Source organism: Protopterus annectens, chromosome 8.part1, assembly GCF_019279795.1.
Source record: "Protopterus annectens isolate FY-2018-M chromosome 8.part1, PAN1.0, whole genome shotgun sequence".
Taxonomy (NCBI): Eukaryota; Metazoa; Chordata; order Ceratodontiformes; family Protopteridae; genus Protopterus; species Protopterus annectens.
In genome coordinates this window covers 406,432,971-406,447,704 of record NC_056742.1, presented here as the reverse complement: position 1 = coordinate 406,447,704, position 14,734 = coordinate 406,432,971, and the positions used below count along the sequence as shown (strand labels likewise).

Here is a 14,734-nt window from a genome sequence, read left to right as displayed (position 1 = left end):
TGTGCCTTCAGTGAAAGGTTGGGCGCCGGGCTGGCAACTCAACACTGTAAAACTCCACTGCCAATCATGAGCGGGCAGGTGATCCACTGTGGTGACCCCTAACCGGGAAAAAGCCGAAAGAAGAGAAGGGTATTAGCATAGATAATTTCCAAAGATCAGGAAATATACCCAAACAAAGAGAACCTGATGTGACAGACCGACACCACTGTGAAGTTATCACAAGTTGTAAAGAACTGAGGGGGAGGCCACAAGACCCAGCATGCCCAAAAGTCTGGTGACTACCTTAGGAACCTGTTGTCTTCCTTAATGGATACATTCTGAAAATGAAAACGAGAACAATCCTGAGATAAGCCGCAGGCAAACATCAATACCAGTGTGATTACAGGACAAGACAGGTAGTTTGACCTTTGATAAAAAAAAAAAAAAAAAAAGACCAGTTATATCACAAAGCGGGACGAGGTTGCATGACTTGATTAACTTAAAATTGTTTGTTGGCCCTTCAGAATCCCTTGGGACCTCAGAGTAGCCTGCTTTGAAAGCTTTATTAATACTGATTTGGTCTGGCACATCATTTTTTGCACTAGCTCTAAAATTGCAAATAGCCAGCTAGCTAAAGTGAAAATCCAGCATTATTACTTTTTGCAATTCAGGATTTAGCTAGCCGATTGGTTAATGTTTAGCCTCCCTAGGGATTATGACAATATACCAATTCTGGAGAGGCACTAAGACTTCTAGAAAATATTCTGCAGCTGTATTGTTTTAATGCATCTTTGTTCAGTTGCTGTCAGTTCAGACAAGGGGAAGAGCTCATGCTCGTGTCTATATAGCATTTAAATGTGATAATGTCACTCGGGACTTTTCGTTGTTAGCAGAGAACTGGGTGGTGATCATGCAATGGCCAGAAAAAAAAGACTGGGTGGGTTACAGGGGGATATAATATTTGTAGGGAATTGGTAAGGACCCAAATCAAGGACACTTGGATCTTGTGGGAACAGAGATTAGTTTGGATGGTGACCTTCTGTTTAACATGTCTTCAATTACTGTGAAGCCAACTCTAGTATGGGCTGCTGATGTTATACATCATGACAGTTTGCCTTTTGGCCAGATTGCAATGTCTTTCTGCTTTTCCCAGTTAGGGGATGTCACAGTAGATCACCGGCTCGTAGACTGATGGGCAGTGGTGTTTTTACAGTGGGTGTGGAGTTGCCAACCTGGTGCCCAACCTTCACGGAATGTCACAGCAGATCACCAGTCTGTAGACTGATTGGCAGTGGTGCTTTTATGGTGGGTGTCGAGTTGCCAGCCCAGTGCCCAAAGTACACACACACACATACCTGCATGTCTTTAAAACTCACTCTACCACAGGAAGGACAAGCAGACTCCGCTCAGAAGGAAATCCAGCCCAGAAATGAACTGGAGAACCTCTTGCTGTAAGGTGACAACACTAACCTCTGCACCACTGTGGACCTTTTGGCCAGATTGGTAACATTGTTAAAAAGGTCCCAGACAGCTTTAGAGGAAGCAGGTTATAATGACAGCGATAAGCTGCAGATGACTACCTAATACTCCCAAGTCATGGTCAGTACTGAGGACGGTACAAGAGATTCAGCAAGAATGGCTCTAGCTGCAGAAGTTAATCAGAAATGACTCTAGCTGCAAGAAACAGCACACTACCCCCAGTCCTTGTTCTGGATCTCAGAAAAAGGGAAGACAGCCTGTATCAGTAGCTAATGGCAGTTTGTCGCCCTGCTTTAGCTAAGATTCAGACATAGCTACAATGAAAAAAAGACCGTGTTCTTCAATTTAATATTCAGGTTGTGAGGTTCTGTTCCCAATGCTGCTAACATTTGTGGAGGAAGGAGGCCATTGGGCCAGATTAAGTTCTAGATCACCAGCAAGAAGAAATAAGAAGGTACACAGCAGCATATATTTTAGTCATTGTCCAGCTAGAAGTAGAGCAACTTGTGTGTACTGATATTAGGATAACCAGATGAAGCCCTCAGGAAGTTACTAGAACTATTGATGGATGCTATGGCCACCAAAGAGGTATTTCAGGGAGGAAATAGGTGCGACAGTGGCTTGGCGAAAGATAGAAAGGTACCCTGTGATTTTATAATGGCTAGTCAACTTTTACCTGAATTTTTGCAAGAGTTTTGTAAACTTAGGGAAGATCACTGTGATGACTTATTTGTTTTGCTTTGCTCGTGTCTGCCCGAAATGCAAATTTATTGTGTGAATACAGTGAATTGTTTAACGAGCTGTAAAAGAGCTTGCTAACTGGAGCTAAAATACATTTTTAATGTAACTGCTTTACAAAATGATTCAAATTAAGTTTAACACCTTTGGGCTTAAGGGCTTTTAAAACTCCCTCAACCTCATGTGATGCGGAAGAAAAAAGGCTTTTACTTTAGATGACTAGCTGTTGCACACCAAAGTACATTAGAATGGGTTTGTATTTTGATGAATCAGGATTCCGTTAAATAGACAGAGTAGAAGAAATAAAAACTGTTCATGTTCAGCTTAAAAATGATTTAAATGTTCCACAGAATTTTCTACTGCGGCTTTGGTAGACAAAGACAGAACAAATTTTGTCCAAATAGAAGAAAAACACGTCTCAACCAGAATTACAGAGGCAGACATTATCAGCAAACTAAATGTAACTACATGTAAAAAAAGTTTCTTTTTTTGCAGTGGAACAGATTATAAAAGAAAGACTTGAAATTGAAATGTTGGGGAAGATCTGAATTGGAAAGTTTGGCTGATAATTTGATTAACATTTCAGATGTTCCTTTAACAGAAATAAAACACTATGTTAAATATAGGACTTAAGTTTGCCCCATCTGTTTTACCATAATGTTACAAATGCAAGGTGGACTGCTTTAAATTGTGTAGAAAGTTATTTAGGTTATATATTTTTCTCTCTCTTAGAATAAGAATCAGAACTTCTAATGCTATTATTATTTCAGATGTCTCTTTAGATGTAGCAAGTGAGCATTCTTATTAGTCATGTGTGATGAGTTTTCAAAATGTAATGTTTACTGTTCATTTGATATGGATTCTGTTAAAGTGACAAGTGATTTTATGCTCCCTTATACTAATGAAAGTATTGAGGATTTTTAATTTGTCCGAATAATAAATTGAATATTCTTTTCATTGGTTTTAATAGGAATGTTGTTGAATATAATCTTCTAAAGAACAGTGGTTGCCACTTCAATACTGAAAAAGAAAACAGAAATATAATTACTGAACAGGGCAGATAAGGGTAGGGAAGTAGTGGAGGTGAAAGTTTAAATCAATAATGTAAAATGTGAATAGACCACATTTGTGATCCCACTATCTACTACTAATTACCAGTTTGAAACTTTAGTATAAACAAGATGTTGGACACGTCTTCTTCCTTGTTGAGTAAAAGTGCAATATCAGGACATTTTGTGCAAAGGGATGTGCAGATAAAAAAATGTAATCAAGAAGTTAAGGAGGCCTCCTTTTATTGTTTCCTACAAACACCTAGACATTTGTTAAGTTCTCCTGGTAGGCCTACAGTTTCAGGTATAGGTACTATTTTTGAAAATTAGGGAAAATGGTAAGTAACTAGGAGACAGCGTTCCTTTGTACGTTAGAGATACCACTTGGGTGTTATTTAACATTTGTTAACTGGGAAAGTCTAACTTGGAACAGAGCAAATTTTCAGCAGAGGTCCGGGGAGAAACGCTCCATACGCATGTCTTTGTAATGTGGGAGGAAACTGGAGCACCCAGAGGAAACACACACGAATGCAGGGAGGACATGCAGACTGCACAAAAGGCACTCCAGCCAAGAATCGATGCAGAGAACCTCTTGCTGCAAGGTGACAATGCCACCGCTACTCTACTCTGCCATCGTAATATTCATTATTAAAAATATCAGAAATAACTTGGGATAAGGATATGTACTGACCATCAATTTATGTGGTAAGTTTATACACCAGTATTGAACACTGGTTTGGTTTAGAGGCAATACTATATGCCTGAGGAGGAACCCCAAAAACTTTTATTGCAATTGACTGATTACTAAATAAAATATTTTTCTTTTTAGTAGTATGTTTCATCAGACAAAGACACAGGTATGAGGGCTTCCTTTTGCCCCAGTTTAAGCTTGCTTATGGGTCTTCTGAGAATGTTTCATTCCCAACAAGTTGCTTGCTATTTTTCTTCATTGCTGACTTGATTTTTATACATAAAGGGAATAAAACTCATTCATTGAAATTTGTGAAGGAAATATAAATCTGGATTTTTTTTACTTATTTAAATAATTTCTTGTTTAATGATTATTTAGATGCGATTCTGTATGGCATTCCTGGTCAGAACATTTCATCAAAGCTATTCTGTAAATCAGTTTCTAATGCTGATTATTTAAATGGGTCTAGCTTTCATCCTAACCAATTAGCATCTTCTCTTCCTAAAAGTGAATTTCCATACATAAGATGTCTTTGTACAAAATGACAGGATTTTGTTGACGGAAACTTCTAAACTACTACACACATAACAAAAAAAAAAGAGGATATAATGGCAACAATGTTTACAGGGCATACTGGAAAGATTCTAGAACCTCTAGGTCTACGTTAATGGGAGAAAGCGATAAAATAAAGAGCACTAGCAGATTGTCTGAGGTCTGTGAGTTTGAATAAAAAGCATATTTATTTTGTTTCCCAATTCAGTTTTTTAATCACATGACATCATATCCTATGTTAAAAGAAGTGGACTATTTTAAGGATGGATCAAATTAACAGCTAGTGTTTGAAAGGTTGATAGGTACTTACTAAGCTATTAAGATGCCTAGCTTTTACATTCCGATGGTAGTTTTTAGCCTTTGTATTTTGCATACAAATAACCCAGAGATGGGCCAAACAAGGCTATGTTGGGACATTTACAGAATCTTCCCCTTATTTAATTTTCTAATGGAAAAAGTCCCCTGAGGTAATTTCAGTGTGAGCTTTCGTTTTTTTGGGGTTTAAAGAAAGTAATTGTCGCAAGCTGGATGTAAGTGGGCATAATAACCATTTTAACAGCTACAGCGATTTATGCTATCACATGACCTTGAACTTTGTTTTACACAGGAGAAACAAAAATAATTATTTTGTTGCTAGGAAAAAAAAAACGAAACATTTTAGAAATATACCCGGGTAACAAAACTATCCCTTTTATCTGCACATTTTATAGATAAGTACAGTAGTGAGGTTAGCAGATATCAAAGGTATAATATTGGGCAAGTTCAGTGGAAAGTTGCATAAAAAAGAATGGTTAAAAGTTACTTAAAGACAGTATTTTAAATTTAACTGCAGATGTAATTAGAAAATATTTTTAAATTGCTAGATTAAGTTATGACAATTTTTTTTTTTTTCACTCCATTTAATTGTGAACTTTGTTCTTTGTTTTACCCTCCCTATATATATATACACATATACATACACATACATACACACATTTTATATATATATATATATATATATATATATATATATATATATGTATATATATATATATATACACACACACACACACACATATATATATATATATATATACACACACACACACACACACACATATATATATATATATATATATATATATATATATATATATATATATACACACACACACACACACACACACACACACACACACACACACACACACACACACACACATATATCTATATATATATATATATATATATATATATATATATATATATATATATATCTATATATATCTATAACATACATATACACACATGCACGCATATATACACATTTTTTTTTCTTATGGAGGAAACACTATTACACATATACATTTTTTTTTTTCTTATGGAGGAAACACTATTTCTTTCTTGTTTTAATATATTGTAGCGATTTTAGACACTTGCTAAATAATTGGCAAGACTAATTTAGGGACTGCATACTCAAAAGGAGCTGTCAAATGGACACCAGTAAATTGCAACAGTATGAGGTATGAACAGTAGGTAGGATAACAAGAGTACTACACCATCCTAGTAGTATAAGGTATAATAGGAAGTAGTACTATACCATCCTCTTATTTATACATTAAGGTGCACTTACTTCTCCATCTCCCAGTGGCAGGTTGCAAACAAGCAATGTATTCTGTCAGTCTCCTCTCAAATGCTTTGAGATCTGAAAAAAACAAAAGGGTACTATTTATAACCTTCACACTTTTATTCTTGGTCATAAATAATTCAATGCATGTACTTAAAAAAAGAAATCCCCACTTGTGCCACTGGCAAGCCTTACATTTATATAAGTAATCAAACTATATTAACAACTTCACATTTACAAACATTACACATCACATACACTGTTGCATATCTGATAATTTAGGCAACATTACATACATTATTAAATTCATGTCTTCTCTTAAACCTCATTCTCCCTCCAAAATATTTTTCTGCATGTATTGCCCCCATAATTTCCATTTTTTTAACTTAATTTATTCCTACCCTTTTCTAAAGATTTCGTCTCCTGTCCTTTTATCTATGTACCAGAAAAAAAAACTTTCTTTGTATTCTGCTTGGGGTATAAAAGCATGTACCCAAACACTTCCAGACAAAAACACTAAATCTTCTACACTTTACTGCATATTTGGGGGCCATATATATGTCCTCTCGTTTTTCTGTTTTTTTTTTTTTTTTTGTGAGTTACATATCTAATCTCTCTTCCCAATCTTTTCTAACCTCTTCTGATTTATTTCTGCAATTATCTAATATTTATATGCTCCACCAATTATCCTTTTCTTAGCAGCAGCTTCTGTTCTAAATTCAAATAAAACCTCAAACAGTGCAGGTATTTAATTTCATTTAGGATTCCCCTACCCCTTTCTCTTTGTCTATACTCAGATATCCATCTGTGAGAGAGAAGGTAATCACCAGCCTGCAATCCAAATGCCTTCTTGGACACTATTACCTTTCCTTCTGTAATTATTTGTCCCCAAAACTTCGGTTCCTTTGCCAGCTTCCTCCAGTAAATTCCAGCCCTCTCTTGCCAGCTTCCTCCAGTAAATTCCAGCCCTTTCTTGCGTTTCGTCTATATCCCTAATAGCACTCATCCCTATCGGCAGAATCTTCTTTTGCCATTCTCATGTTAGTTTAGTTCTTATTATATTCATAAAGTAGTTTAGTTATTATTATATTCATAAAGTAGCAGAAAGTATACTATGTAGGACTACTTTTCTCCATAAGGATCTGCATCCAAAATCCCCATTCTTTCTTCAACTAATTTGCTGCTTCATCATCCCCTTCCACTTTGAATTGTAGCTTTCTGCTTGTGCTATGTATACAAGCCTCAACTATGTAGCTCTAAAATATCTCTTCAAATCAGAACCTTAATCCACCTTGTTCTGTTGGAAGAAGGATCAACTTATCTTCCTTGACTTTTGCCCTCTTCCCCTCACAAATAGAATCTTTCAACTCAATACAGTCCACAACTCCTCCACTGGTTGATAAAAATATGCCAGACCTGTGTATAAAACTAAAGGGACTAAAAACACTTTATTGCTTGCATTTTGCTATCCACATCCATAGGCAAGAAAGTACAGTTTTGTACCTACCATAAATGTAGATGTCCAATAGGTATGCATCTGCAGTCATAACAAATGGGTTGTCCTGCCTCAGGCAGCCCTTCGGTCGGCCGGATTCCAAAGTCTGGGTCTGGCCTTGGCTGATGTCGCACTTCACCCGACGTCATAGCTGCTGGGGTATAAAGGCATCAGCAGACGCCATTTTCCTCAGTGTTTCTTGCCCCAGATGCCAGGTGCCCTCTAGGAAGGCTAAATTTGGATAAATGCAGATAATTCCAAACAGTAGAAAGCAAAATATATATACATACAAACAAATACACCATAATAGATTCCCCCAGCTAGCTAAAAGAGGGGTAAGTACCCTAGGAATACCACAGAGGGAAGGAGGGTGGGTAATCCTGACTGCAGATGCATACCTATCGGACATCTACATTTATGGTAGGTACAAAACTGTACTATGTCCTTCAAGGATGCATCTGCAGTCATAACAAATGGGTAGAATACCATAGCCAAACTGGGGGAGGAGGCACTAAGATAATGATGGTGTAGTTAAGATCCCTTGTAAAACAGCAGTTGCAAAACCTGCTCGGGATCTGGAGTATAAAGGAAGATTATAATGCTTGGCAAATGTATGCACGGAGCTCCAAGTAGCAGCTTCTAAAATGTCTTTGGTAGCCACTCCTCATAGGAAAGCTGTAGTGGTGGCTGTAGCTCTTGTGGAGTGAGGCCTGATATTTTCAGGAGTTGTCTTTCCATGAAATGAGTAGCAGAATCGAATGCAATTTCCTATCCATTTTGAGATTGTCTGTTTTGAAATTGCTTTTCCTTGCACTCCTGTTGCATATGCTACCAGAAGCTGGTCAGTTTTTCTGCTGGTCTTGGTTCTGTCCAGATAGTAGCGCAGTTGTCTGTGTACATCCAAGGTGTGTAGTAGTTTCCCCCCCCCTGTTCTGTGGGTTGGGGAAGAATGTAGGTAAATGTATGGCTTGGTTCAAGGATACCCTGGATACCACCTTTGGCATAAAAGTAGGATTGGTTCTCAGAGACACTCTATCCTGATGGAAGATAAGGAAAGGCTGCACTGCCATTAATGCCTGTAACTCAGATACCCTTCTTGCTGAAGTGATTGCTAGCAGGAAGGCAGTTTTCCAAGATAAGAACTGTAAGTCTGCTGTTGCTGCTGGTTCAAAAGGGGGAAGTGTTAATTTTTCTAGCACAAAATTGAGATCCCATGCAGGCAAAGGTAGTTTCCTTGGAGGCTTTACATTTTTGATCCCTCAAATTGTCTGAGGAGAGGATGAGAGAAGACCGGAGGATCCATGTTGTACTCTGCTGAAATTGCTGATGCATGTATCTTAACGGAAGAATAGGACAGGCCATTGTGGAACAGTTCTGCTAAGTATTCCAGGATGTGTGCTAGGTTTGCTAGTGTGACATTTTCTCCCTTTTCTGCACTCCAAATGAGGAATCTTTTCCATTTGGCTGAATATGTTTTCCTTGTGGAGGGTCTGCGAGCCTCCAGGATAATGTCCTTAACCCTCTGAGATAAATCAAGTTGGTTTTGTTTTATGCAATTTTCCAAGCAGTTAGCTGCAGTGTTTTTAAGTTTGGATGCAGGGTCTTGTAATTGTTCTGGGTTAGAAGTAAAGGACATAGAGGTAGATGCCATGAATGTGTCCGAGACATGCTTCTCAGTAGCGGGTACCAATGTTGCCTTGGCCAGTCTGGAGCTATCAGAATTACCTTTGGCTGTTCCTCTCTGATCTTCAGTAGAACTTTGTACATCAAAGGAAGAGGTGGAAAGGCATATACTGTCAGGTCCTTCCAGCTGAAAGAAAGGGAGTCCACCCTCCAGGCAAGTGGGTGGTATACTCTTGAGCAGAATTTCTTCAGTTGGTGGTTGTGTGGGGAGGCAAACTGGTCTATCTCTGGCATTCCCCATTTCTTTGTTATGGTTTTGAAAATATCTGGATGCAGCATCCATTCGTGAGCATCCGTGGTAGTCCTGCTTAAGCTGTCTACTAGTGAATTCTCTTTTCCTGGTACAAATCTGGCCTGCAGTTGGATGTTGAGATTCAGGGCCAAGTTCCACAGGTCCATTGCCGTCCAGCATAGGGTATGAATGTGTGCCTCCCTGTTTGTTGATGTACCACATGACTGTGGTATTGTCCGTCCTTATCAGCAGGTGTCCTTGCTGGATGAATGGTCTGAATGCCTCGATTGCATGTTTCACTGCCAGCATCTCCTTTAGATTTATGTGTAGATTCAGCTGGTCTTGTGACCATAGGCCTTGGATACACTTGTCTTCCATGTGTGCCCCCAGCCTAGGTCTGAGGCGTCCATGGTGATGGTCTGCCTTGGATGTTGTTTGTGGAAGAGCAATCCTCTGTTTATCCGACAGGCCTGAGCCCACCACAGGAATTCTTTTTTCAGACATGGAATGATTGGTATCTGGGCTTCTAGACTGTGTCTGTGTTGAGACCATACATTCCTTAGGTACCATTGTAACTTTCTCATATGCAGCCTGGCATGTGGGATCAATATTATGCAGGATGCCATGTAACCCAGGGCCTGCAGGACTTTCCTTGCAGTAAGCTGAGTTTGTCTTGTTAATGCCATGAAATAGACTGGTAGTTGCTTTTGTTTTTCCTCTGTGAGAAAAGCCATCTGAGTTATTGTGTCCAGTTCTGCGCCAAAAAATGTTATCCTTTGGGATGGCACTAGTCTTGATTTTTGTATGTTGACTGTGTATCCCAAGGCTTGCAGCAGTTGTATGACATTGGCCAAATCCTTTATTAATTTTGTCTTGTTGTCCGCTTGTATTAGGCAGTCGTCCAGGTATGGGTAGATTTGAATTCCCTGAAGCCTGCAATGAGCAATTACTGATGCCAGGCATTTCGTGAATACTCGGGGCGCATTAGATAAGCCAAAGGGCAATGCTGAGAATTGATAATGCTCTGATCCTGCAAGAAATCTGAGGTGTCTTCTGCAATCTGGTTGTATAGGGACGTGCAGGTATGCCTCCTTGAGATCTAGAGTCACCAGCCAAGACTCCTTGCCCAACATGGGAAGAAGTTGCTGTAGGGTCAGCATTTTGAATTTTGGAACAATGAGGTATGTGTTCTGTGCGGACAAATCGAGAATAGGCCTCCATTGATTTTCTTTTCTTGGTACAAGGAATAGTCTGGAGTAAAATCCTTGGCCTTGTTCCATAGATGGTACCTTTTCTATTGCTCTCATCCTTAGTAAACTGATGATTTGTTTTAGAGCCTCTGATTTCTGGCTTGGTGGAAGGTTTGGCATTCCTCTCTTTTTTGGTAGAGTGTGGAAGTGAAACCTGTAGCCCTTGTCTATTGTTTGTAAAGTCCATTTGTCTCCTGTAATACAATGCCAATTTCTTGAGAATAAGGCTAGCTTTCCGCCCAAGGGTGCTTCCAGTTGTTCCCTGGTAGGCGGAATCAGAGCCAAGTCATTGTGTCTGTCCTGTAGAAGTGGTTGCAGTCGCAGCTGTGGCGGCACTTCTTTGGTTGGCAGGTTGCCACTGACGACCCCTGTAGGCATCCCTAGATTGACCTCTGCCTCTTGGGCGTCTATTTCTGCCTCTCTGTGCTCTGGAGGTGTCTGGAAAGGACCAATTCTTTGAAGGCCAATTTCTGCTAAACCTCGGAGGTTGGACCTGCAAAAAATCCTGGACTGTTTGGACAGATTTTGCTTTTCCTTCCACTTTCTTTAGAACCTCCTGTGCAGGGGAGCCAAACAAACTTTGTTTCTCCATAGGGGCATCCAGGAGTTTAGACTTAACATGGTCTGGTAAGGATTGTTCTTTTAACCAGGCATGCCTTCGAATCACTGCTCCAGTCATAGCTGATCTAAATGAAGCCTCCAGTGCATCATAGCCACATTTTAAGAAATGATTACTGACCTGCTGAGAATTGTGTACCAAATCCTGAAGGGACTTACGGTCTAAAGGTTCAGGAGAGGCCAGCTTTTATTCAGCTGATCTAACAAAATTCCTGGTACTGTATCATGTGAAATTGACAGTTTAAAGCCCTGGCAGAAAGAGTAGCAGATGTATAAACCTTTTTACCCCATCTCTCTAATGCTCTAGATTCTCTTTCAGATGGTAGTGGGTTTTTGGCAGAGGCAGCTGCAACACCTTTAGGGCCCTGAGAAATGGTTTATGGGTCTGCAGCATGAGCCTTATACAAGTGGTAATGAGAATCCGGGACCCTGTAGTATCTGTCAGGCTTTGCAGGGGCCGGGGGAAGGGAATCAGGGGCAGTACTGGCATCATTGTATGCATCATCAACAACGGATAGTACAGGTGGAATGGCTAAAGGCCTATGCTGTGGTAAGTGTAAAAAAGTCCTTAGTCTTTTCCTAGAATCAGAAAAATCCTGACCCTGCCATTGGAAGTGTTCCCTCATTGAGTGTAGGGTTTCCCCAAAAGAAAATTCTTCTGGAGGTGAGGCAGAAGGAATGGAGTCTTCTGCATCAGAATCCTCATAAGGTGAGTACGGGCCTTCCTGATGGTCCAATACAGCTGAACCATCCGAGGAGTAGTCAGAGGACAGAGGTTCAGGGGGCTCAGTCCTAGGCCTCTTTTCAGGAGGTGGTTGTGAGGCCCTGTCTGGGTGAGGATGGGTTCCCCTGATCAGAGAAATAAGGTCCTCAGCAAGGCTGAGAATCTGGGAACTTGAGGTAGGCCTGTGAGAGGGAGCTTTTGAAGGTAAGGCCTTGGAAAGTTTGGCTGCTTTAGCCCTGGAAAAGGCCTTGATAGACATAGAAGCTGGGGATCTGGCTGCCCCACGTGCAGGAGTAGAGATGTCCAATGGAATAGTGTCAGACAACTCTTGTGTGCCTGCTACTTCAGCAGGAATTTCTGTAGCCGACTCAGCCATGGCCTGTGTGGCCTCGGTTATCGGAGGCATGCTTTCGGCTGAAGGGAGAACCGTGGTCTCGGTTTCAGCCGAAACCGAGACACTCGCGGTAGGCCTAACCGTGGTTTCAGCCGAAACCGCGGGCCGCGAGTGTCGGTCCTTTTCTTTGCGTTTTTTAGCTAAATGTGTAGTCGGAGTCTCCGACGGCATTTTATATGCAAAAGTGGAGCCAAAAAACTCTTCTGCAAACTCCGACCGACATCTAAGAGTCCGTCGGTTGAAGGAAGCACAGGCTAAACAAGCTGATACGTCGTGGTCTGGGCCTAAGCAAGGAAGGCAGTAAGAGTGGAAATCCTTATGAGGTACTTGTTTCCCACAAGTTAAACAATTATTTACTTTGTCTGACATCGGCTGAGGCAAGAAAGAGTCCCCAACGGGGTACTTAGCTTTTTAGAAGTCTTCGGTACGCTGAAATCTCTGGATCTGACCGACCGGCACTTGCGAACAGCTTCTGCTTCGGGCACCGCGCGGCAAGAAAGACTGAGGAAAATGGCGTCGGCTGATGCCTTTATACCCCAGCAGCTATGACGTCGGGTGAAGTGCGACATCAGCCGAGGCCAGACCCAGACTTTGGAATCTGGCCGACCGAAGGGCTGCCTGAGGCAGGACAACCCATTTGTTATGACTGCAGATGCATCCTTGAAGGACATCTTCCAGTTTCTCAGTTTTTGCATGATCTTTTTACTCTCTCTTCCTTAGCCATCATAACCAAATCCTTTTTAATTCCACACTCCGAAACATTTCATTATGTCCCCATAAATATGGGTATTGCTAAAACACTTCATGTGCGAGTACATAGTTTATAGCTATAGACTTTGTTTTATCTTCATTAACTTTATATAGCAAAAAAAGCAGAACTGTCTCAGAATATTCCACGTGGTTCCATCATAGCATACAAAAATAAAATCAGTATTCAACCGTCAAAGTTTAACGTACAAGCTTTCGAGTAAAACTCTTAATCAAACACATCATTACTTGAAAACTTGTACATTAAACCTTGACGGTTGAATCCTGATTTTATTGTATGCTATTTGGACTATTTTGATATCTGGGTTCATCTGGCTACTCCACCTGTTTCATTGTTGTTTGGTTCCATCAGACACAAAAAATATATCATTTGCAACTGAAGCCAATTTTTCTTCGTTACCATACCAATTGTATCCTGGAATACCGGAGTCCCTTAGTTTGTCAGCGGTTCTAAATATAATGCGAACAAAGAGGACCCCCCCCCCCGGTCTGGTTCTGCTGTTCAGATACAACTTATCAGAGAGGAACACTCCCACTTTGATTTTTGCCTCCAATCCCTCATACAGTCTTCTAATTAACCTTATTATTGTTATCAGGAAATAAAAATGCGTCCACTGCCCTGCTCATAAAATCCCAATCTTACTCTGTCAAATGATTTCTCTACATCAAGACACCAACAGTGGTATTTTCTTACATTCTGCTTCCCCCTGAATCATCATTGTTCTATTAAATGTTGTTAAATGTTTGCTTCCTCTCCACAAAACTACACTGATCCATATCTATCAATTTTTGCATCACATTTGTCATTTTCTTAGCTAACAGACAGACACTTCATCATCAAGGTTTGGAATTGAAATGGGCCTATATGAAGCTGGATCAGATGGGTCTTTACTGTCTTTAGGTATTACAGACACCACAGCTTTTCTTCCAACATGTTGGTGTCTCTCTTCCTTTTAAAATACAGTTAAACAAAACATTCCAGATGTGTATTGCTTTTTTCCCTCCCAAGTCCCACCAGAGTATTATTAATTCCTGGAGCCTTTCCTGTAGATTGGTTGTACATCACCATTTTGATTTAATCTCCTCCTATTGTAACCGTTAGTTGCAGAGTCATCATTTACTGTGGCATAATTATGTCTTCCATAAATGTTTCCATTTCTGCTTTTGCTCAATTTCCTTGCTTCTCTGATTTATATAAATTTTGATAAAAATTTCCAAAATATCTACTACTACTACAGGATCTAAGGTTATTTTACTTGTCATAGGCTCCCCAAGTCTGGCAACAACTCCTTCTACTTTTTGTTGCGCAAGTCGTTGTGCCAAAAGCTTTTGTGTTCTGGAGTCATCAAAAAAAAAAAGTTGCTTAACAGCACTCTTTCTAAACTCATGCATATTATCCAGACACCCCTTTATTTTCTCTTTAGCACTCTGCAATTGTGCCTCTTCTTGTTCTGTGTGGTTCCCCTTATTTTGTAA

The 14,734-nt window shown here is 40.0% G+C and overlaps 1 protein-coding gene across 1 annotated transcript in view; it reads right to left on the bottom strand.

Annotated features, from left to right (window-relative positions):
- Positions 1-14,734, bottom strand: part of CNEP1R1 (CTD nuclear envelope phosphatase 1 regulatory subunit 1) — a 442,763-nt gene that overhangs the window by 368,812 nt on the left and 59,217 nt on the right. The window contains exon 2 of the mRNA XM_044081977.1: positions 6,101-6,172. Coding sequence (XP_043937912.1) covers positions 6,101-6,172 — 72 coding nt within the window. The remainder of the gene's footprint in view (positions 1-6,100; positions 6,173-14,734) is intronic.